The sequence below is a fragment of the Morone saxatilis genome, unplaced genomic scaffold (genome assembly GCF_004916995.1).
Source record: "Morone saxatilis isolate NCDOM2014 unplaced genomic scaffold, NCSU_SB_2.0 Contig15, whole genome shotgun sequence".
NCBI lineage: Eukaryota > Metazoa > Chordata > Actinopteri > Moronidae > Morone > Morone saxatilis.
The window spans coordinates 22,933,407-22,959,598 of NW_023339707.1; the positions used below are offsets into that span (position 1 = coordinate 22,933,407).

The 26,192-nt window shown below is 38.0% G+C and overlaps 2 protein-coding genes across 2 annotated transcripts in view; both read left to right on the forward strand.

The window, feature by feature from the left end:
* The window catches only part of LOC118323868 (formin-like protein 6), a 33,364-nt gene extending 19,775 nt beyond the window's left edge, over positions 1-13,589 (forward strand). Inside the window, exons 13-17 of the mRNA XM_035655926.1 lie at positions 1,910-2,039; positions 2,167-2,199; positions 2,578-2,675; positions 4,101-4,184; positions 11,202-13,589. Coding sequence (XP_035511819.1) covers positions 1,910-2,039; positions 2,167-2,199; positions 2,578-2,675; positions 4,101-4,184; positions 11,202-11,303 — 447 coding nt within the window. The 3' untranslated portion in view covers positions 11,304-13,589. The remainder of the gene's footprint in view (positions 1-1,909; positions 2,040-2,166; positions 2,200-2,577; positions 2,676-4,100; positions 4,185-11,201) is intronic.
* A 6,246-nt stretch (positions 13,590-19,835) lies between these two features.
* Positions 19,836-25,927, forward strand: cbln4 (cerebellin 4 precursor). The gene is made up of 3 exons (XM_035656045.1): positions 19,836-20,327; positions 21,598-21,714; positions 22,327-25,927. Exons 1-3 carry the CDS (start codon positions 20,061-20,063, stop codon positions 22,522-22,524), a joined length of 582 nt encoding a protein of 193 aa, XP_035511938.1. The 5' UTR covers positions 19,836-20,060; the 3' UTR covers positions 22,525-25,927.
* Positions 25,928-26,192: the final 265 nt, after the last annotated feature.

Below are 26,192 nucleotides of genomic sequence, written 5' to 3' on the forward strand. Positions count from 1 at the left end.
CAGTTGGATCATTTCATGTAAGCAAAAATATCTGATCCTGTTTTCTGGTTTATTCAAAGGAATAATTTGACCTTTTGGGAAATATGCTTATTGGTTTTCTTGATGAGAGGTTGATAAGAAGATTGATACCTTTTTTATATCTTTCTGGTGTTTATAAAACTGGAGCCAGGAGACGCTTAGCTTAGCTTAGCATAAAGTCTGGAAATGGGGGGGGAGGGTTACTATTAGCTCTTGCTCTGTCCAAAGGTAGCAAAATCCACCACCCAGCATCTCTAAGGCTCAACAATGAGTTTTTTTTTTTTTTGCTGTTTGAATCCACAATTCTTGGCCGGGAGCAGTGACTTCCTGGAGTCGCCATTCACTACACCCAGCCAAGAAATAGTCAAGCACATAATCCTGTAAAAACCACAATGTGTTGTTTTCACACCTCGGTTTTTGTATAGATTAAACAAACAACACGTTAATTAGTGACCTTCAGATGTGATTTTGTTTCTTTTGGACAGAGCCAGGCTAGTTTTCCCCTGTTTCCAGTCTTTGTGCTAAGCTAACTGGCTGCTGGCTGTAGCTTCATATGAGAGCATTCTCAATCTTCTTATCTAACTCTCGGCAAGAGAGAAAATAAGTCTATTTCCCAAAATGTTGAACTATTCCTTTTAAGGTTTAGTAGTTATTGGATGTATAGTTTTAAGTGTTATCTGGGGTTTGCCAGAGTATTTTCTGCCTTTCTCTGAATTAAGTTTGAACCTCGTTTGTGTGCAAGTCTCTCTACTGGGAAGGTTTAAGGGGCAGTGCTCCTGGCACAGAAGTAAAACGTCCTCTGCTCCATTTAATGAAGCCGAGGCCTCATGTTCCCTCAGAGGTGTTTCCAGGTCTAATTGAGAATAGTAAACTGTTGCTGCTTGAGACAGACTCTCCTCAAATTAATGGCCAACTGCTTCCAAGAAAAATGTATCAAGTCTTTCTTAGATCTTTTTTTGATTCTTGCTTTTCACTTGTGAGCATCAATACTTGCATGTCTTGTATATATAGTCCCCAGAGGCTGGCCGGGGCCTTAAATTGGTAAACAACATAATACCCTAGAAAAAGACCATGAGTTCCTTTCACAGGATCAGAGAGGTTCCTCTTGCATTTCAATTATATGGAACCATGAAGTGCAACATGGCTTGAATTGTAGAGTCTAAATTACCATTTCATACAAATAGTAAGTCACATTTACTGGTGCGACTACCAGTAACTATAGCCATGTTTCCATCAATGTTTGCTTAAGAGAAAAATTTGTTAATGTGCTTAATGGGAGATGGTTATACTTTTTCCGAATAAGTTCCGATGTTTAAGGTTTATTGAAGGACAATTTAAAGTTTTAATGGCTCTCTTTTAATTACGTCATCTTCTAATTGCGCTTTCTTCCTCTGGTTTTCCGACCGGAGTACTTATCTGCTTATCTTGATGAACCAACTCATAATAATCACATCTTATGGAAATAAACATTTTCTTTCGCAAATGTTCTTTGCTGTTAAAATTTGTAATACATTTCGTTGGAAACATGGCTTATGAGTAATAATGAAAAATAGAACCTGTTTGACATTTAGGTACTGATAAAGGAGTTTACATTAGTACTCACAGTAAGGTCATAGTCAAAGTTTCATATAGAATATCCAAGGTAAACCTTTGTTGACGTTATAAATGCACAACACCATGGATGTCGAAAAAATATCAGTACATGTATAAACAGATTCTAGACATTTTCATTGTATTCTTTCCCTGGCCCTCAGCGAGCAAGCTGCACACACAGATATAACAATACATATCTGTCACATTTCCTTTATGTTGTAAGTCCTCGTGATCGTGCGGGACACTGCAGGTCAGTAGGCCTTGCCCTTTTTTCACTCTGTGTTTTCTCCATCCCCAGCTCTCCCAGCTCCGTGGGAGAGACAGGAAGTTCACCTTGCTTCATGCCCTTGTGGAGCAGATCATGTTGCATGAACCATGCTTGGCCACTTTTACCCAGGAGTTGGCAGAATTTGAAACTGTCCCTGGAGGTATTTGCTAATCAAGATTTGATCAAAGCTGAAAAAAATCTGTGGTGGTACTTTTCAACTGAGGTCTGTTAAGTGAAACGTGTATTTTCTGTGTGGGTCACTGCTTTTTTCTCTCTCTTTTGGATAGCTTCCATCAAAGGTCTGACCGCAGAAGTAGATGGTGAGTAGATCACATTTTACTACTGCTTCTAAAGACGGTTGTTCTTGATTCTGCTGAGATCACTGTAATACAGATCCTACTGTTTTTGTGCCAATGCAAGTTATCTGGGAGGGAGTGTGATAGTAACATCTACTAGATTTTTCTGTAATTGTAGTTTCAGTATACTTTGTTGAAACACCATGATCTCATTGTCTAGGGAACATATGGGCTCAATCCAATATATTGTCTGTATGATGACTTACAAACAGTTGCCACAAGCACAAATACAGCGCATCACAAGATCACACAGGAGACAGCATCTGATTTAAAGCAGCTATTTGCTTCAGTGGTCAAATATGATGGATGGTAACCAAGGTGTGTGTGTGTGTGTCGCTTCAGTCCTGAAGAATGAACTGCAGAAAGTCATTCAGTACAGGAAAATGTCCAAGAAGAGAAATGCAGGAGTTCAACAGCCAAACTTCGAGAGAGAACTGAAGGTGAAGTAGTAAATCTGTTTTTATTATTTATTTAGGCATTATTTATTGATACAATGTGTCCACTTGTAAACAAACACTGTATTGAATAAATTAATTGTTTACGATCTTCTTTTGCTTTATCAGCTAGTGGTCTTCTTTTTGTCTTATTTTATTGGCACATTTCTGCCTGTTTTGCAGCATCACAGCCACTATGGATGTAAATGAATACAAATGCATTATTTGGTTATGCACAGGCAATATGCTCTGAACAGATACTAGGAGCAACCAAATTTTTGCAGTAATATTTTTCAGCCTCTCCTCTACATGCTGTTACCACACTCTTAACAGTGGTGACTGTAGCTCTGATGTCCATTGAGGATTCACTTAATTCTGTTTAAAGATTATAGTGAGGAGCTCCTTTTTCTATGACTTAAGATCATGGCTCATATTCATCAGATTTTTCTTTTGTATCAAGTAATCCAGGTGTTTTTTGTTTGTTTTGTGCAAACAGAAACTGGTATTAACAAAAGCAGCATGACTTTTCATGATGCAGATTTGCCAAAATGTCTACAAACAGGCCATTGGCTTAAAGCCCTGAACTGTTTTAAAGTTTGATACCCAGACATTCAGTGAGTTTCATCCTGAGTAATGTTTCATCAGTTTTCAGGAGATCTGTCGGGCAGACGGAGGAAAGTTGACTGATGTTGCACAGCTGTTATTTTTTCCTCATGAACTCATATTGAAGTCTGGTACTTTGGTGACTGGACAGTAGATGGAAAACTAAGGAGCTAAAGTTAGGGACTGTCTCTAAAGTGCTTGCAAAATGGCTAAGAGAGCTTTTCAGATCTTTATAAAATATAAAATAAAATTCAAAAATACTGCAATCTGACTTTATTTTATCTATTATCTCTTTGCTTCATGCAATTGGGCTAAGTGATATGCTTCCCCCCTAATGTTCAAATCTTCACACCCCTAACTGCTACCAACAGTTCATTGGTGGAATTGCATGGAAATCTAAGGAAGATCAAGGCTCTAGATTAATTTACAGATTCCCAAAATGGCAAATTATTCTTTTAAATTAGTAATGACAAACCATGACAAAGCAGCTTAAACATACAACATATGTTAAAACTCATATTGAAACCTTTTCCAGGGAACACATATTCAACTGTCAGTGACCAAACATTTCTATGTCTTCCTTCATAAATAAATAAAATGTACAGCATTTACCTGCATGCAGCTGCATCCAGTTCACAGATAAATTGCAGAAGGTATTCTAAACCTTTAGAAGACCACAAAGTATATATTTGGTTTCCATCCCAGTTGTGAATGTAGGCCATGCAGAGTTTAACCCCAAAGAGATAACAGTAAAGTTTGAGCAAAGATGGACTAAATGATTGAACAAACTCACCAGGAGTTCCCTGTGCTTTTCTCTCTATACCCCAGATGGCAATTGAAAAATACAAAACGGATCTCTCGGCACTGACGAAGATGTGTGAGGAGATGAAGAAACTCTACTCTGTCATACTGGTAATCCTTGAGTTATTATTTCAATATCTCTTTTGTACAGCCTCAGAGATGGATTGTCCTCCGTTCCAGTAGCGTATAGATGGCCCTCTTCAATTATTTGTCATTGTATCTCCCCGACCCACTAGGGAAGTACATATATTTCAGCAGTCCCCAAGGTTACTTCTTTTTCACTAGGTGTCCTACACAGGGCTTACACAAGGACATAATGCACCTGATATACAGTGTATAGCCGTCGCCTCCACATCATTTAACAGCAAGCACCACTGATTTGCAGCTTTGAAAAATGCTAGACTCCTTTTTCTTCAGGATTAGTGAGCAATTGTTGCTGTCGCCTTTAGCCAGAGACTGCGAGAGACAAGTTCATTTTGACCCTTAATGTGTGATGTCATATCGATGAATGGTCTAGAAAAGATTAAAAATGAGAAGCTGGAAGAGCACCTCCGGTAGGTTTCTGATGTGTGTTTTTTTTTTTAAAGAAACAATATACAAGCCCGCGAGGACACATACCACAAAGTTCTTTGGTTGATTGGTTTTGTGGAAGAAAAGTTCATACTGTATTTGAAGTCATCTTTTGCATTTAGAGACTTCTCATTTTAAATCTAGTATTTAAATGTTACAATGGATTCATTCATACGTCCACTATTTATGATTTCAGTTCTGGACTCAAACTCTCTGAGATCAGAAATGATGATATTCTTTCACGAGTTTGTCTGAGAGCTGTGCTTTCCTTTAAGCTTTTGCCTCTCATAAAGAAAATTCCTCTGTCACACATATCATCAGATTTAGTGGAGCCACTGGTCCTTGTGTATTCTTTTATCACATTGTCTTTAAAGGGGGACATTTTTTTTTGCTCACTAACCTGGTTAGATTAGGTTTATAGAGCTCAAGACTACTTTTGACATCTTAACAGGTGCTATGTCTTTCTTTTTCATAGAGTCCCCACCAAAAACAATCAATACGAAAGTAGGGCCTATTTTCTCACCTTTCCCATATCTTTATGGACAATCCATCATCATAGAGAGTCCACTTACCCGTCCTGCTGTGTTTGAGCAAAGAGATATTATAGCACAAGCTGGGAGCTTTAGGCCTGGTAGGGAATTGTGTTATATTAGATCCACAATTAGATTCCTGTGCACTGCAAACTTTTTACACAACTTTCACACGAGGGGGGTTACTGTACACAGTCACTGTGCTATAAAGCGAGTGCACAGAAAAAATTCTGGATATCCTTCAGAATCTCTCTTTTTGACTGCAAGAGAAATCAACCAGGGCTGAGGTACTGTTAAATACTTGCTTTCTTGCAGAGGGTGAGATGAGAAAGGAGAAAATTGACTCTAATGTCTATACATTAAATATGAAGTTACAGCCAGTAGCTGGCCAGCTTAGCTTAGACTGGAAACAAGGGGAAATAGCTAGCCTGTGTGACTTTCATGAGTCTCCCCAGGAAACAAATTCCCCTGTAAATCAATAACTTTTTTTTCTACTCTTTGAGTTTTGTACAGAGGAAACAAACAAGATAAACTGTGTTCATTTCTGAGCTATAGAAGTTCAAAGTGGCTGTTGGCTGTAGCTTTGTATTATGTGTAGAGTGGTGTCTGTTTTCTCATCTGACTATTAGCAAGACAGCAAAGACGAGTAATATGGGAGAAGATGCCCACCCACATGTAACTCAAACTGTTCCAGCAAATGCTAGTAAAGCTGATGTCTATGTGTTTCCTACATTCAATACTATATAGCTATAGATATAATGCTACTAGCATGTTTGTTAGTTTACAGTTAAATCTAACTGCAAAACACAAGATAAGTGAAGAATAAACTAGGGCTGCACAATTGATCAAAACATTATTGATATTACAATATGGCCAAGTGCAATATTCAAATCGCAAGAGCTGCAATGACTTTGATAAAGATATAATGTGTGACAAAACATTAAAGCATTATAATGAAGTACTGTAGTGCTGCAGACATACACTGTTCTACAACTCTTGTTCTCCAGATAATAAAATAACATGTTTGTTTCATACAGATCCCCAAAAATTCACATCATCATGATTTTAATAGTTTGTTTAAAGTTCAAATTCCACTTCACAATCGTGAATCATATCGCAATATCAGAATTATGCAATACGATGTTTTTACCATATTGTGCAGCCCTAGAATAAACTATTATTGAGTATTTGTTTTTACACCTCTTTTTAAAACAGAACTAAAGTATTTTTTGTTTACTTTAAATCTATCCCTAATTAAAGAAGCCTGTTTGAATTAACATTAAAAAAAAGATCCTTTTCCACAAACAATCAGATAATATTTGTTATGTAAATTATGCAATTTGTAGCTATCAAAAATCAAAATGACTCCTGGGGGCATCTTTGCCCACAGATATTTTTTAGTATAGTTTTTTTTTCGTACAACAACTGCATTTGAAACCAACACATTGCCCCCCAATTTGGGTTGGTTTATGAATAATCATACTGTACATATGAAAACAGCTTTTAAACAGACATTCTTCTTAGGGAGGGCAGCCTCTCTAATCTAAGTGTATGTCCCAAAATGTCTAACTATTTGGTTACAGTGAATCTTATTCCTTATTCTTAACATAGATCACTCCTTCAAGTATTATTGAAAACAGCCTGGTGGTGTGGTGGCTGTGGCCTTTTAAAGTTTAACAATTTGACCTTTAACTGTAGTGTCCCCTTCAGGGCAGGAGTTGTTTTTAATCACCAGGAATCATCCCTGCATATTTAAATCAAAGTAGGACCAGCGGAACTTTGATATTTTATATATATTATACATATAGATATATTTCAGATTTTTTTATTAAATAAGTTTGAAATGTACTTCCTTAAATGTTGCATCCCTATCAATCCATTCCGTGTCTTCTTCAGCGCCATCGAGCATCACTCCTAATTAAGTCAAAAATCAGACCAGTGGCCTTTGAAGATGGACACAGCCCAATCCTTAGTCTCCAGCTCCACCTGTGTCCCCTCCTCCTCCTCCTCCTCTGAATTCACTGCATGGAGACCCCCTTCTAATACTGTCTGTGTGAAACCTCCTGCATATACAATAAACCCCTTCAGGAGTAGGAGAAAATGATAGAGACTGACTGTGGTGTTGTGCAAGGGAGCAGCAGGTTGGGGAAAAGGCGTCACATTTACTCACATCTTGTCACAGGGAGGAGAATTTATAATGATGCCCTTGAATAGCCAACATGCAGATTTATTAAACATAGAAGGAGCTCATGAAATTTTTGGAGGGCTGATTTTTGAAAGGTCTTTTTTTGTACTTGTTACTCTGGAGGCATGGTTTTTAAAAAAAGTATCAAATAGAAGGAGACATTTTATGTAACGTGCTTTGCTGTAACATATCCTCTCTAATTTCTCAGAATTTGATAGATTTTTCCAAAAGAGTCTCTTATGTTGTATGCCTTGTCATACCACTAAAAGCTGACAACTATGTCACATTACCAGTTTCTCTTCACATAATACATATCTTTAATACACCATGTCCGTAAGACTGGATAGAACAAAATCGATTCCAGCTCAGCCACTGCAGATAAGGTGCTTATAATCTTCCTTCTTCAAGCAAATAGCTCAACCCTGCAGATTAAAGATGACACAATATGCTTGTGTTGAACATTTCAGTATCTAGTCTTGTAACTTCATTTGTATCTATAAAAGTTAACACCAGATACGTTTGGCTTTGCTTCATTTTAACCCTTCCTGTTTAGCATCTATATGGAAATATAATAAATTGTTTTTAAAGCAGATTTAAAGGACCAGTATGTAGGAATTTTAGCAACATATTTTTATATTATTGCAATTGTGTTTTGCTAGAGTGTTAATCTCCGGTGTGGAGATGAAGAAACTCTGAATTTTGTAGCTTAGCATTTCCCACTATGCTATGATACACATGCAGCCAAAGAAACCAGCAGTCAATTTCATTATCCTTCTCATCCTCACTTGTTAAAGTGGAATTACATTGATTCATTTCGCGCAGCATGTGTTTGTAAAAAATGCATGCAAATATTTAACATGCAAAGACAACAATGAGGCATGGAAAGTATGCAAATAACAGGATTTGCACATCTGATGTGAGAGTGTTATATATTATAGAGGGAACAGGTGTTAATAATCACTTCACATCCCCCTCCTGCTATCGGGGACTTTTTGAAAACAGGTGCCATACACCTGTGTAAACCTTTTAGAAATGTCAGAAGACATGGTAATTCAAACATTTTCACTGTCAGCAATTATATAGTGAGCTTTTGGAAGCAGTTACCGACTGTTCACAGACAATATAGGTGTGACACTGTCAGTGTAATTATTTATAGACTGGCTGAGTGATTAATTAAAGTCTCTTTTAAATAATATCTAAAAACCTGTTTCATTATTTGTTAGTTTAATTTAATCATTTTGCTTTTAAACTTTTAATACTGTAAGATATGAATTATAATGCCTGTTATTGCCTGACATGAATTTGTTCTGTATGTGCCACTAATGCCATACTCCACTCCAAGAACGTGCAAGAACATGCTACCCTCTACATTTAACTAGGAAGGAACAACAAGGAATATCTATCTATCTATCTATCTATCTATCTATCTACTATCTATCTATCTATCTATCTATCTATCTATTCTATCTATCTATCTATCTAACTAACTAACTAACTACAATAGAGACCACGATGGAAATAAATCCTGTGACTTTTTTGGGCATGTGCATTGGTGTTGCCATGTAACTGGCCTTTAAATGAACTGTCAAATAAACAAGCAAGGTCAACCTCGGTGCTCTGCCTTCACGTCAGCCCCAGTAATAAAAAGGACCACCTTGCTGTTACCAAGCTAACTGTGGCCAATTGAGTGATGTTAAATAAGTGATTTGTCAGGCTCGCTTTTTATTGAGTTTAAATTTAATCATGCAGAGGTATATGTGGCTTTGAGGCTTATGCACCTTGAAACTGTAGTTGTTTGACTCCGCCATGCACCAATGACATTATTTCTGCCACCAGAAAACCTCAGTCTATCCAAAACATACAAATCTGTTGTGGCGGTGAATATTTAATTATAAAGGAATTACTTTCTGTGAGTTAGATGATAAGATTCATACCACTCTATATCACATCTGTATTCAGGTTAGCTTAGCATAAAGACCAGAAAAGGGGTGAGACAGACCCCAATCTGTCCAAGGGTAACAAAATCTTTCTACCAGCACCTTTAAAGCTCATCAACCGTGATGGAGTCATGTGCTGGCCTATTTCTTGGCAGTGACTTCCTGAAGTCTCCGCTGGCTAAGCTCACCAGCTGCTGGCTCCAGCTGCATATTTACCAAACACATGTGAGAGTAGTAAATAAGCATATATCCCAAGATGTCAAACTAGTCCTTTAAAATGTCTGTAATGAATCTCTCTATAGTAAAATGACTCTCAGCCAAAGTAAAATGAAGTCCAACTGTGCCGAAGGCTGTTTAATATTATTAATGAGCTCATCCTGTGTGTCTTCTGTAAGATTTATTTATTCCAGTAAACATATAAACGGAATAAGGAAGTATAGATCCTAATGGCATTTGAAAATCTAATCTTAAACATAATAAAGTGTAAAGAAAATGATGAGAGAGTGACGGCACATAGCTGCAGCCTGAATTTAAACCTGTGCATGCAAACAGTTAATTAGAACACATTAGCCACTGTGACCCTTTGTGATGAAGTTTGACTTGAATTATGAACATTTTTAAGCCAGTGACCCTTAACCACCTAGGTACAAATATTAATTCAGCAGTGCATAGCTACCTCGTTGTATAAGTGCACTCAAGGAATGGGTTGCATGCTGAGGAAGTATATGAGTGAATTATATCAAAAGACTATTGTTAAGATGAATATGCACAAGCCAGGCACCATTCACTAATGAAAGTGGTCGCAGTTGTTAGTTGTTAAATATATCTTTGCTCAAATAGGTAGCAGCAAGTCAGTCATTTCTGTCAGACTACAGTTTTTAAAGGTGCACTATGCGTAGCCTCCGCGCTCCATTCAGCGCGATTTGCATTTTTGTCTCAAATCGTATGGCATCTCTCCTTGATCGGCTAGCTGCACCTGCCCCCTGATACACTGTGAAAAAACCCGCGCTCCTCGGGGCGCCCCAGGGCTCAGTAAATGGTCAAACAAACACTAGGGGCGCAGGCTGTGCACCAAAATACAACCAAACCCACATTCCAGCCAATCACCGGGACAGGATAGGTTGGGAGAGGGGGAAGGGGTGTGGGGATTAGTGTGCACATTTAACTGGGGGGGGCAGGAGAGCAGGGTTGGATTGAAGTAGTGTACTGCTTTCCCGACTTGCAGCTCGACAGTGTATGAGGAGCGAAACAAGAAATTATGACACTTTCGTAAGCCATTTCAAATGTAATCGTTTTGTAGTTCCTAGCTTGACTTTCAATCTAATACGCTACCCACGAACGGCTTCCGTAGCATGCTGGCCGTAGCTGGTAGCGGTAAGTGACGGGATGGGCCGTCCGTAGCAGCGCATTAGTTGAAGTCAAGCGAAACACATTATTAATTAATTCGTTATTCACGACAAAACGTTTGTTGGTTATGTCGATATAACGGAATTAATAAGTCGTTATCACGAGATAACAGTGCATAAAAATTTAAAAAATCCATGGCCGTCTTGGCTTCTGTATCTTTTGCATAAGCTCATACAAGAATTTTTCATATATCAGCTGTATACTAATAACCTCATATCGTAAACACATTGTATAAAGCTTAGAATTTATAAAATGTACTCACTGAACAGTTGGAGTTAGCTCAGCCATCTTAGCGACGTTAGCACAACTCCACTTCTCGATTTTCATGCGCGTTCATGACAGTTTACGAAACGATTTTTGGGGGGGAGGGGGCGAGCCTTTGCTCTGTTTTGTTTTTATTTACTTTTGAACGACAATCAGACAGGGACGAGACGTCATGCAGGATCGCATAGTGCACCTTTAACTTCCAAACAACTAATCCAGTTTTTCTCTTGTCAAGGTTAAATTCGGAGAACCAGCGGATCAAGACTCTCAGGAGCTCTTTGGGTTGATTTGTCAGTTCATTCACGAGTTCAAGAGGGCCCGTGCTGAAATGATATGAATTATACTCTACAGAGTACATATTGCTTACCACTGAGACAGCAGTGATTATTCATTAGTCACAGTTCAGAAAGATGAAGATACAAAAATATTAGGATGCTTTGAAATATAAAATGTTGCATGGATTTGTTTGTATTTTTTCTCCTGTGTTGTTGTACAGATGTTTTTTTTTATAATGGGCACTGAATTTGATTCATGGTATAGACTTACAGTATGAAGTGTGATGCTAATGCATCTGGATGACAGGATGACAATGCCAGTGAAAATCAATTTTGTGAATATAAAACTGATCTATCACATTATTTCACATCAAAGGTTGTTTTGATTTGTGTTGACTTCGTGTTTACTGACTATTTGTTTTGAGACGAATCAGTAATGAAGGATTTGAAAGCCCTCGGTTGTAAGACACACTCGGATGCTGAAGTGTGCCGCTAATACCCACAGCTCTGTGCTGGCAGAGGAACAGAATAGACTGCACTTCAGAGGCCAGCTGAGGCTGGTTTACTTTGGGTGCATGATTATTTTGAACATGCAATCGTGCTGCGGACGGGGACATTTTGTATCCCAGCTCTCCAGGAGGAGCTCCAAGGCCGCCTCTGATTAAGGACCACATCTGCACTGTGGCAATGACATGATGAGAAGCACAAAATTCCCTATCAAAAGGTTGAAAGGTATTCTTAACACGGTTTAGAACTGATGCATGTGTTATACAGGTTGTGTGTGTCTGACATTTTAATCAGTTGACAACAAAAACACTTTGTAGCTGTAACTGTGAACCATGGTGGTATAATGAACCCGACCTCACACTGAGCAGGAAAAGTTGCACATTTTCTTGAAAAAGAAGAAACCACTGATTTTAATTAAAACTTTGCATCTGTAGAAACTGGTGATTCATTAGCAGGAAACACGCAAAACTATTTCATTAAATGTTTCCTTCACACCGTCTTATCATATTAGCATTTTTTACATTTCCAATTTGTCAAAATCGACCCTGGATTAATCATTAAGGTTTTTTTTTCTTGATGTAGTGTCTTTGTACCGCTTTTGAAAATAAAGAGAGATGAGTGACATGACTTTAAGCATGTACACAAGAACAACTCCAAAAGTCACTTCTTCTTTCTTACATTGGAATTAGGTTCACTTTTAAAGAGACAAAGACATGTATAATATAAATGTTATGCCTTTATTGTCCCCTTGTTATATGCCACAATCCGAATTGCTATTTGCTATCAGTTTTCAAATACTTTGTCAGTATTGCCTTAGTTTGTATTGGCTCCATTGTACACTACTTTTCACTTTTAGTTTTGGAGGTCATTACTGGGTTGTTAGAGCTGTGTGTAAAAAAAGGTAAGACATTTAATTTTACTTTCTCTCCATGTACAAGTTTATCTCAGTGTCAGGATATTATTATTATTAAAATTAAGATGTATTTGCAACATCAGTGGTGTAAATTCCTAGTCTTTGAACAAGAAATCAGTGGGGGAAATTAATTAACAAATAGCTGGAGCAGGAAGCTGCTGGTGTTAAGGTGTTATTACTCATTATTATTATTCCTATTGTGAGAGCAAAGTTTGGTAAATATGTTTTACAAAGTGATTGCAGAGCGACATTGGATAAATCAAATTCAAAAGAAGGCGCAGGCACACATGGTGCCATGTGCATTTCTGCATTTCTAGTTTGGCAAGTTCATTCCGAGTATACTGTCTGCTTAATTGGCAGCTGAGTGAATAAAATAAATTCACATTTAAAAAACTACATGCACCTGCCTAAATCCCTAAACCTCTTTTTTCAACTGAAAACTAATTTATAGGTATTTGATAATGTTGTTGATCGATTGAAATCTTGACATTTTAGAGCAAAGTATCTGAATTCTTCATCTAGTGCTAGAAATATGCATATCAATCTCCCTCTACTGGTTGAAACCTGGCAAGTGCAGTTGAATTTCACTATTGGCTGATCTGAAGGCAGCTTTCGTCTCCAAACAACCCCTTCTCCTATAAAAGCAACGTCTCAACTCTGCAGACTGTGGCCTGCTACAAAGCCGTAGCCAAACATATTAATAATAAATTTAAAGATTACTGTAATGCAAAAGATGTTGCTTGTAGTGCTGAACCCACAGAGAATTACCTCCAGACACTGCAGTTTATCTTAGCTCTATCGAGGGTTTTAGCACCTTTCAGCTCATTGTTTCTGTTTTAACTTTACTGTTTTGGTTCAGTCTCACTGCTGTCATCAACCCTGTTTCAACAACAAAGTTAGGTTTTTTTTTAACTAAAGGGGAGTAAATATTGGACTTATATTCACCAGATTGCCTGCAACTCCAAATCAAAGTTAATGTTTATGTGTATCTGTTGTCTATTTAAATAAACTAAACTGTTTGCTAACATGTTTGCCAAGTGGTGATGATATGTCAATGTTGTGTTCACAGTTTGTTGCGCTGCCCCTCTGAGGCCAAGAAATCAAGACAAATATACAAAAGTGTTTATTGAAACACAGGAAATCTCTCAGACAAAATGTTGAAATATCCCTGTGAAGGATAGCGGCTGCCTCGGCTGGTGACTGACAGCTCGTATCTCCGATTGCCTCTGGCCCATTGCCTATTTCACTGCTTTGAAAAGTGGCACATGCGCTACTTTGGATTTATGTTTAATTAGTGTAAAAGTATATACAATGACTTCGTAAAAATGAGACTGTGGCTTTTTGAAGATTACCAAAGCAGCTCATTATGTGCGACAGGGCTGTCGGACATCATCAGTGTGTTATATGCAGAGTACATACTCTCCTTTTGACCACTAATTAAATTCCTTAGAGACTTGCTCTTTTTATCAAGACCCAGTGATGGGTCTGAATTTTTTTCCCTCTCTTTTTATTTGTCCCTTTCAATTGATAAAATGATTGATGATGAGTCCCCTATAGACTGCATTTGTTTAAAAAAATTTAATTGCTAAAGGGGGGCAGGTAAAACATTAATGTGATGTGTTTGCTATCTGATAAGCTGTTTTAGTATTTTTATGAAACGATTTTTGCTTTAACTGGTTTTCTAATCATTGAATTACTATACTTCAACTCAGACTGCGACACATGAGTTCTTGAGATAATGTTATGTGTGTTCCATGGTAAAGTACTTTTCAGCCCGAGGACCCCAAGGAGCAGCTGTCACTACCACTGAGGACAACAAGGTCCTCCTAAAAAACAGAAGACTGCTCAATATTATCTAAAATGAGAGATTTTGCACTGCATTTAGACCCTAAAATAATCCACATTCAGATGAATTCTTCATTGCCCTCTGCAGAGGGCAAGTTGTTTCTACAGTCTGTACACAAAAATAACATTTAAAACAAGGTATATACAAACAAGAACAATACAACAACACAAGTCTATTACAGTGTGCCCAAGCTATTTAAAGCAGTTATAGCTGAGGGCGCAAACTCCTCCCAAAGCGTGTTTTTTTGCAGATTGTTTTTTGTGTCTGCGACTTGAAGGAAGGAGGGTGAAACATGGGTTGAGGGGGTGGCAGTGGTTGTGTGCTAAGGTCAGTGCTCTGCGAGTGGAGGCAGTGTCAATGAGGGCTGGCAGGTTGGGAGAGGAGAGAACAGTTATTTTAGATAAGATATGTTAGTGCTTTTTTGAAGGTTTGTTTCTTTTTGATCTATTGGCCATCAAAATAACAAGTTACATAAAAATGAAAAAACTGAGCAAGCATTTATATTCTATTAATTTACGAGTGAACCCAGTGAGAAAGTAAATGACAGATTTTGACAGTGATCATGGGCTTTATTCTTGCCAGTATAATTTTGTGCTGCACAGATAGCTGTATGCCACTGAATAAATCACACATTTCCAATATGGATCCCTGTAAGACATTCTGAGCTAATGGGAGTCTGTGGGATAATTTGTTTCTGTTTGAAAATGGGAACTTTTGACACATAACACACGTCATGACAGATTGGATTTGTATAGTGGTGGAATATAGTACTCAGATATTTTACTTAAGTAAAAGTAGCAGCATCCCTGTGTAGTCTCTCTCAGTCTTATTTACAATTTTTACTTAAAGGAATAGTTCAACATTTTGAGAAATACGCTTATTAGCTTTTCTTCTAAGATTGTGTAAGGTTGGCAAGCGACCAGTAGAGACTCCAGGTAGTCCCTGCAACCGACCAAGACTAAATCTAGCACATGACCCCCAGTAAAGTAGGGTGACACATTTTCACACAGTTTTAAACCTCCAAACTGGGACCCTTAAAAGTGAACCATGCACACAAGGGGGACAATTATTTCAGCACACCGAATGAGCACACCTTTCAACAGAATGGACACAATGAATGCAGTATTTTTGTTGCTGTGTACAACAACAACCACTCATATGCTAGTGACAGCCTTGACAGCAATTGACACACACATACAATTCAGTATGTGTATGTATGAATTCAGACACGTCATGAATTGTTCATGGTTTTATTGTAGGTAGTGGGAGAGAACATGATAAATTTATATAAGCGCTGAAAACAAGTATAATAATATCATTCTTTTTTTTAATTGTGGTGAAAACCCAGAACAGTTTTGACAATCTAGTGTGTTACAGATATTAGCACAGTTAGCTCGGACAAGATAAGCTGTCTTGTGGCCTCTGAGACCCAGATGATGTCTGGTCTCAATGAGGACTGGATGATGTGTGCTGGAATCGTCAGTTGCCTCTCCAGGTCAACTGTAATTGCCCAGTCTGTGGTAGTAGCCTGTGTAGTGGAAAGCAAACCATAAGTTCTTGTTCTCCTTCCTTGATGCATCGTTTGACGCTGACCCACTTGCGGATTGCCTCCACAATGGACTTAAGGGCCTGGTTGTGTCTCCAGCGATGGTGCCCCTTGCTCAGTGCCTTGGAGCAGCTGCTCAGGATGTGTTCCAGTGTCCCTCTCTTGGAACACAGGGGAACATGCAGCTGCTTCTTCTTTGTCCCATGTGAACAAGTTGGATGGTAGACTCCCTGAATCAAGAACTTGATCGATTTCCAGATGTCCTGCCAGGTGACATTCCGCCCTGTTCCCACTTGATCCAGGCACCCTGTTGTCACATGATCACTGATCTTTTAAATACTAGCACAATATGTTGATCCTTTGTTTCTGTTTGTGGTACATATTGACCGTTTAGGAACTTTAATTCTCAACATTGCTCTCTTTACAAGCAGGTGGATTTGTGGATCATGTTTTTAATCTGCATGGCTAATGTAACCTGAAGCTCCTAGGATTATTTTTAATAAATAATAATAACAACTTTAGGTCAGGGTTTTAAGTTTTCTCTGTAACAAGGCCTTGGGTCAGTAAACAGGCATTCCTCTTTAAATAAAAGTTGGAAAACATTTTTTCCCTGTAGAATTTCCAAGGAAAGGGGTTTCTTGGCACATTGCAAGCCATCACCTCTCAGCCCTGAAAACTCTATCACCATGGAAACATATTGACATGCACAACATTAGGCACTAAACCATTTGTCAGAGCTGGGTGATGACACAAATCTCACAAAATGGCAGCTATTCAGGTTGTGGTTGTGATATACTGGGATTGTCTTCCATTTACAGATGGAATGATGCCCAAAACAACACAGTCTCTGACGATTGAAGTCAGATTTGCACATTTGCATTCAAGGGTCTAAAAATATGCAATCCAAGTAGCAAATAAATCATTCATTTATTAGATTCTAAACTGATGTATTAGATATACAATAAATAGATATATGTTGTGGCAACTTTGTGTTCTCTCTGTAGACATATAAACGGCACTAATTTTACTGGTATCCAATTTTTTCATGCACCTGAAATGTGTTTACGACAAGCTGCACTTGACTACATGCTCTCAATATGTTCTGTTTTAAAACATTTATATGTGAAACACTTTTCACCACACCGTGTACTGGCACAGGCTGATTGTGTCAGGGTTCAGATCCATTTGGTTGTTGGCTGTTTAAAATTCGACCATTTTATCACTTTCAACATTGTAACCCTAATGATTTGTTGTTGTTCAGCCACAAAGATCAAAAGGCTTCATTCATACGCATGGATTTAATGAGAAAGCAAATGAATACCCGACACCAAATGTGGTTTACAGGATTGAGGCTTATTTAAGTTTAATAGCACAAAGCACACTTTACAAAGCCAATAATTAAAACAAAGTTTCTGAGGTCTGTCTATCTATCTATCTATCTATCTATCTACTTTATTTTAACCCCCATTTAGCATTTATAAGTGATATGTAAACACCTTTGCATATTGCATATTTGAAATAGAAAATGTACCAAATTTTGTTGTGGAGTCTAAAATTGCAACATTTTAACATATATTTGTATTTTTTTTATCTTGAATTTGTATACTTTGGTGAGTTTTATTCTGGACCCTGTACATAGGGGCCCCTCCCCACATCTCTGTATTCTGCATTCCCCCTTGTCCCCCCAGTCCGACACCCCTGTTTACACATATTGCTTTATGTGACAAATAAACCTTCAAATACTTTAAATCCTCTAATAAATAGCTCGCAACACACTATAATGTAGCTGTAAGCAGATAAAAGGTCATTATTAAGTGTTTGTCCACAATTATAACGCCTTTTATTTATGAATGAAGAATTTATAAATACTGTACTGTCCACAACAGCTGAGCAAATTCAATCAGATGAAGGTCATGAGATGCAACTGAGACGTTCTGTAGAGAAATATAGTAAGTGGACCTTGGGTTAAGATTTGTATTTAAACTTGTTTTTTGTCAAGCAATGTTGAGAATTAACATTCAAGCTGGATGTCTTTGTGAGTTTTGAACACATTTAGGAACTGTTATTATTATTTTGGGGGCTTTTTATACCTTTATTTGATAGGACATGTGAAGATAGAGGGGGAAGAGGGGGGAGAGAGAGAGAGGGGACAACATGCAGCAAAGGACAATTTTGACACATTTGCATGTTTAACTGACCTGCTGAGCTCTGACTAAAAATATATAACTTTGCAATCAATTTGAATTAATTAGTTGGAGGGGTGCTAATTAAACATCTGCCTCTTTTAGGACTAGGACATTATTGGGAATTCATGGCAGGGGCGGATCTAGAGGGGTGGCGGCTTTGTGTCAAATGCTGTAAAATTGAACACATTCATTTAGATTAATTTTTAAAATAACGTGTAAAAAAATTCAAATCAACACATATACTTTAATGATCTGTTATGGCCCCCAAAAAAATACTGTTTTTGGAAATGCCATTAAACCAGCACATCATTCTGCCACCCCTTAAAGTCTCGATGCCCCATGAATATTTTTCTAGATCCGCCCCTGATTCACAGACCTGTAAGACACACAAACTACTTTACAACTACTTTATAACACTTTATTTTTAACTTGGTAGTACAATCTGTCTATCTAGCTTGCTGATTTTTAAGCAACAGTGGGCTCCTGTGGGTTAAAAACTGTGGATGCCAGCTCATGTAGCACTTTGTAAGTCAGAGGAAGGACATCAAAATTGATCTGCTGCTTTGTGGGGAGCCTGTAGTGACACAAGGACAGAGGTGATGTGTTCACATCTCTAATCTCTTGTCAATATTCTCACAGGACACTTTGGATGACTTGTTGATTTAATGCAGCACAAGGTGACAGACAAGTGCATCATACAGCGGTGGAGGCTGAGTGATAAATGCATTAAACCTAAAATCCCATTAGCAATAACATTTGCCACATTAGATTTCAGGGAAATAATAGGGGAGATTAATGAATTTGAAGTCAATGTCTTTTTAAGAAAAAGTTTTTGCCATCCAATTTCAGTGAGACAAACAGACAGCTGCTGCAGTGAAGACAGCCCTGAATTCATGGACATGTCACCAAGACAACCATATGAAGACTAAAGGTCCCATCACTGACTTTTGTGGAAGCCTGAAAGATTTTCAGCCCACCTGTGCAATGAGATTATGATGAGTCACTGCATCAGAGTGAAACCTACAGCCAGAGTGGACAGGGAGCTCTGGCAGCAACAAGAAAAACAGTAAAACTCTTGCTGGAGGGCATTTTTCAGTTCTATGCTTCTACATTACAGTCCTTAAAGACTGCAATCACCAGAAATGTGTTTGGAGAGAATTATCTTATGTGTGTGTTCCCAGATCCGAGCTAAGGACAGTTAGAACTTTATATCCAGTGTATCTTTTCAGTATCATTAACACAGCCAAATAATGAATGCATATTTAAGTTGGAAGCTATTTAATAAAGAATTATGGAAATATAAGCTTTTGGCAAATTACGCAGCCACAGTTAATTATAACTTCCACCACATGTGCGTGCGTAAAGTGGATGGCTGGGCGCGCACACACGCAGCACATCACTGCGGGGAACAGCTGTTGTCAGACGCGTTATTCGGAGTGGGAGTGAGGGCTATGGACGATTTATCGACAGATTCGCCTCTCAGACTGGAACAGTCTTCTCTAAAACATTCCATATGGTCTACTTTTGCCTCATCCACGAGCTTTAAATAAAGTCTACCTGAAAATGAGACGCATAGACAACAATCGGTGATCTCTGCGTTACCCTTTTGTTTGCAAGAGAAGGTTTAGACTTAACACGGATTGTTCTTTTTTGTTTTTTGTCTTACTCGGATATGGAACATTTCTGGATCCAATAAGAGAATATTACAGCGTCAGACGCGTCTGCGGCGGGGGAGACCAGTGGAGGGACTCGGAAACTTGTGTGGTGCAGGAGACGGTCTCTCTTCGAATCGGCGCTGCCACAGCTGTCACAGTGAGAGCCATGGTGAACTCCCTCATACTGATGCTCAGCTGGACTGTGATCTCTGAGGTGGCGAGAGCTCAGAATGACACGGAGCCTATTGTCCTGGAGGGAAAATGCCTCGTGGTCTGCGACTCTAACCCGACCGCGGACTGGAAGGCTTCGTCCTCTCCGCTCGGCATCTCCGTGCGCGCCGCCAACTCCAAGGTGGCTTTCTCTGCAGTCCGGAGCAACAACCATGAACCGTCGGAGATGAGCAACAAAACGAGAATAATCTACTTCGACCAGGTTAAGACGATTTTTATGAACAATACTAATGTCAAAAAGTGGTTGAATTCGCTTATTATAGCACTTTGCTGTTCATCCTCCCTTTGCTTTTTCCTATCTGTCAAACCTGTTTTCTATTCTATTTTAGTCCTTTCTTTTCTTGTGATAAACCCTCGTCCATCAGCTCAGTTTTGACTTGTGGTGCAGAACATTGAAGTGTCAGTGCAGTTAAGCAACGGCACCCCGGAGTTTAGTTTGAGGCCAGTTGCAGTTGACGTGTGGATCCTGCACAAATGCACATATCACACGCAGGCAGGTTTTGGAAAGTGGCTGGATTATGTTGGAGAAGGGGCATCCTGCAGAGCTTGCATTCATCAGTTTGCCTCAAGCTACCCCACCGCTCGTACACGCGCGTGCACCCTCACCTTCACACAGTTGTACACCCAAACAAACCAGGCAAAAAAACAAAAAAAAACAACAACAAGCATTTGATTAGTCATACAGGTGGGCAGTGTGGCCACCGATACCACTCAGTTAATCCTCTGCCCTCTCATTTGAATTACATAACATGATCTTTTGCTGTCATCAGAACACACTGCAACTGATCTGATTGGTGTGGTGCATGTGCATGCTGTTGCTATGAAAGCCACATTTGTCAAAGGTCCTGGCTGAGCCTGCAGTGTTGTCTTTAACAGGTGGGATTCAAGCGTTTGAGACTCTGCAGGTACTGCTGCCTCCAGCTATCATGACCCACAGAAGTTCATTTTGTGTACTAGGGTGCTTAGAACCTTTTAGTGACACTCATGAGATGGCGTTAAGTGCTATGCTGACTGTATTCAGGGTAGATCAGTTTCAGAAAGCAAAAGTAAGGGAATGTATATTTATCAATGTTCTGTTCATTGGGTTATTTTGCATGTGTGACTTAAAGTAGCAGCATTAAGAAAGCTGATTCTTTTTAGTCTTATCAGTATAAAGTGTGGAAGAAAAATCCTGTTTCTGCCCCAAAGTGAAATTTGTTACCATTAAATGGTCATCAGGCATCATTTTGGTTTCTTGTGGAGTAGGAAAGTTAAATGTTGGTTTTAGGTACATTGAAAAGAAAGGTTGAATTACATTCTGTGTCACAGTCAGTTTGTGTGTAAGCAGGGGCGAGCCTGATAGCCACAGTAGAGAATCCTGTGTGCATTGCTCATTTAATATTTATATATTTAATCTTAAAGCCATTGAAATGAAAGCCGTTGCTGGCTATATAAACACCTTTCTTACAATGTGTTTTTGTCTTCTCTCATAGGTTCTTGTGAATATAGGAAACTACTTCACATTTGAATCAGTTTTTTTGTCCCCAAGAAAAGGAATCTACAGTTTTAACTTCCACGTTATTAAAGTGTACCAGAGCCAAACCATACAGGTACAATCTTTGCTTATTTCACAGAGCTGTGCAGTCAATTCAGTTGTAAACTTGTTTTATCATTGGGTTGGGAAAAAATGTCTTCCTGAGGGACTGTATATAAATTACTGTATAAATTACATAATACAATAGTATGTATTATTACATAATATTGTAACAATGTTTTAAAAAGTGTGAAGTTATGAAGTTTATAATAATAATAATAATAATAATAATAATAATAATAATAATAATAAAACATTTATAAATTTGGGGTGAGAAAAAAATTCAAAACTCAGTCAATTACCCTCCCATCAGCACAAAGAAATAATACACAACTACCTCCCTCTTTAATAATTTACATACAACCCCTAACATGAACTTATTGGCCTTTTGATGAAAACAATGGTAGTTTGTATGTTCTTGAATAAATGCTTCATTGTAATACATAGACCCAACCTGAAACCCCTTCTATCTGATATACAGTAAGTTGTCATTATGTAAAAGGAATTCAATACTATTTAATCGAGGTCAAGTTCAGATGTTTCAAATAATAAACAAACTACAATAAAACATATCCTCAAAGCCAGTAATTTTCCTTTTCCGGTGCTAATTGTTATCTCTGTTGTCCAGGTGAACTTGATGTTGAATGGGAAACCAGTCATCTCTGCCTTTGCGGGTGACAAAGATGTAACTCGTGAGGCGGCCACCAATGGAGTTCTGCTCTATCTAGAAAAGGAGGACAAAGTCTACCTAAAGCTGGAGAAGGGAAACCTAGTTGGTGGATGGCAGTACTCAACATTCTCTGGCTTTCTTGTGTTCCCTCTGTAAAAAAAAGATTGTAAGCTTACTGACTTCTTCATAATGTGTCGTCACTGTATAATCAAAACATTGCTGCTGCGTCGGTTGGATCCTGCCAAATGGTTGAAAATACATAGATGGAAATGGATCAGCACTGAGAGAGGAAATAAGACTTTGGAAAGCGCTCACGTTCTCTGGAAGCGCCGAGCCCCCGTCCAGATGAAAGAAATTTGAAATGTTCCCTATCGCTGCTGTATGTTCCTGTCACTCAAGCAGCCTCAGAGAGGAACACTAAAACATCCCAAAAGTACTTTTCAAACTTTGACATCGGAATATATTTAGCATACTGATTTTTTTTCATGGCAACTGTTGCATTCAAGTACATCTGCCTTTTGGGTGTAAACTGTATATGTTTGTGTTACTTGTGTGACTTGTCATCACCAAAGTTTTTGCATTGCTAAATATTAATGGGTGTTCAAGGCCAAGAGCGGGTCTGATCAGAGGAATGTAGGCCACTGATTACTAACACAATGTTTATGGAAGTTGCTTGATGGAACTAATTAATTTGAATTTGATTAATGCTTATTGCAAAGTGTGTTTAATGATCAGAGGCATGGTTGGATTACTGAATAGGTCTGACTGGGCACAGAGGCCCCCTGGTCCCTTGGGCTTCACCTACAAAATGTCACTAAAAGACGGGGGACCACAAAGAGACTCCAAACAACTTCAGAGACAAAAGAGAAATCAGACAGCAAAAGACTACAACGAAACACAAAGGGATGCACATTGACCACAAAAAGGCATAAAACGACCAACTGAACATTGATCTGCTCTTTCAGTCTTCGGGTTTTGCCCATATATAGGAGGGGATAGGAGCCTATACATGTCCATGCCCAGGGGCCCGTTGTGTCATAATTCGTCCATGACCAGTGGTCAGATTTGATCATATTTCTGATCATTTACACTCACAGCTGATACTGATATTTTGCTTTTGATGAATTACAGTGGTCAGCTTATCTTACTTGTCAACCCTGTTTCCTGGAAATGTTTTGCCAAATACTTTTTGAGGAAAGCGTAATTCTCGCCTGATTATGTTATTTTCAGTGAATACAAAAGTGCTTTTGTTTCGGACCGAACTGTGTCCAGGGTTAGCATCCCACAGTAAGCGTGTATGGTTAGGTTTAGGCAACAAAAGTGGCTCTAATCAATATTTTTATATTAATTATACTATAGTTGATGAACATGACTACTTGTATGTGAACGGTGTTTCTTATCTGTATCTGTATCTTATTATCGTCCGACTCAGCAGGTCCCTTCAAATATAGAGATTTTTTTTTTTTTTTGCTCATTTGAGTTCATTCTCACTCACTCTCATAGCAATGTTTGCAGCTGCAGCAGGCTGATGTTTTCTGCAAAAAAAATTAAATCAGTGCATGCTCCTTTCCCAGGCATTGTAAGCGAGCAGCTGGTGAACATTTAGCAGCTGAAAAGCCAAATATTTCCCTCTGGAGTTGGTGGAGGACAAAACAAAGCTAAAAAGAGACTAGCAGAAAAAAAAAATATTGGAGGTATATCATCAGTCGAGGTTCGAAATAAATGCTGATATTGCTTCTATCTGCTGGATATGTAAATAGGCAACTGTTTGCTAATAAAATCCGCCCTATAAACTTAAAATGTGATAATATTTCAGTATTTACAGCTTGTTTCTGCTGCCCCCAAGTGGCCAAAAATCTGATATTGCAAGTTTGAAGTTAGGGAAATATTATGGTTTTGGGTAAATGTAAAAAAAGTAAATTGTGCCTTAAGTTACCTTTTTTAGTATTTAACAAAGACCTCAATCTTTCCCTGACCTTAACCAAATTCTGTGAGTGCCTAATCATAACCATAAAATGTGTTAATAATGCTTTAGTCGCTACAGTACAAGCATGTATTGTAGGGAAAACAATTAAAATATGTTGCCAGAAAACATTTTGTGACTAACTTCGTTAATTAAACCACAGTTTCTCATTTTGTTGATAAAAATACATAATTCAGGCGGCATTACGTTTCTACCAAAATGTATTTGCTTAATTAGGAGTATATAAATGTAACTTTTACCTGTGTATTTATAATAGACTTGCACGAGTCAAACTGTGGTTTATGGACCTTAATAAAGTTTAATGGGCATCTGAGAACCATAATTGGTTAACATGGTGATAATAGACAGATTCCTGTCACAGTTGGCGAGCATAAACAGCTTCAACTGGGTAGCCTGGGATGACTGATGAATTAATAAACTCCTTAATTGTTGCTCTTGAGCTCAATATACGCTTACAGTATGTGACGGCTCTCCCCTTCATGTCTACAGCAAAGTTACTGTCTGCCTTACTGCAGTGTGTGCTGCTGGTGCAGTGTGCAGCTGCATTGTTAAAAAACAACCTAAAAGCTTGTGGAGGCTTTTCTGGAGAGCTTATTTGAATCATTATTTCATGCTGAAAAAATAATCTGCACACTCATCAAGTTGAACCTCTCTGAACTGTTTTGGGCATTGACTTTCACTGATCAAATTTCTGTTGCTACGTCTTGTTTGCTGACATAGTTTTGACAGTGATTGATAAGTTGCCCTTGGCATCATTGGCATCACTTTTTGTAACCAGAAAAATATTTGATGGAAGTGATTTTTTTTTACGTTTTCTAGTATGAATAAAGAGGCAAAGGGAGGAATGAAAGCAGTCTGCAGCTCAACAAGCCTCCTGAAGGTTTATAGCTACAGTTGTGTCACAACTCATACCAACAGCTGCTCAAGGAAACAGGTCTGAAAATGTACTCGCTGGTATAAAATTAAGTGTACAAAAATGGTGGCATTTATTGAATCAGCGTTCTATTTTTTATGACACTGTGTATATTTATTTAGCTAAAGTGAAACAATCTATACGTTTGGGTATGCTCACAGTGACTCATAATGACAGTGGAAGCTGGATTGTGCCACTGAAATGACGACAGTTTCAGTAAGTAATTATATTTCAGTATAATTTAATTTTGTATTTATATTATGCAAATGTGAATCAGTGGGTTTAAAGATTTCAATGTGATCATTAATTAATTAATTCATATTCAAATTAATTGTTGTATTGAAGAATTGATGAATAAAAATCATGATTTTAAAAAATGTATTAATAAGGAATTCTTTCAGTTTTCATTGTCATCATATGAACTTGAGGAAGAAAAACTACCTAAAACAAATGAATGTGACAAGAACCCTGATCAGTAAATAAAACAACTCAAGTTGAATAAATGTATTCATTAACTACTGTAATTAATGATCATTTTAAAACTTTATTCATAAATAATGATTTAATTGTGTAATTCAAATGCAAATGTAGTAGATAATTGTATAATTGCTAATTTAAATGTATAAATGAAGAAGTTAAATTATTTTCCTATACAGCACACTCCAGCCTCCATACAAATGCCAGTATGTGATATATTAATGTGATATTTACACCAAGGTTGCAAAAAAATTTCATTTCCGTGTTTCAGAAGTAGAACCAAACTCTGTGTTATTTGTTTTACATCCAGCACTCTACAGTATGTTGTATGTATATACATAATTTATTTAGTCCACAACAGATAGGGACTTCTGCAGTTTGAATTAATGTCTGATTGTAGAACTCATATTTTCCTGCAGCATCAAAGAGTTGAAACGGAGCCAGTATTGT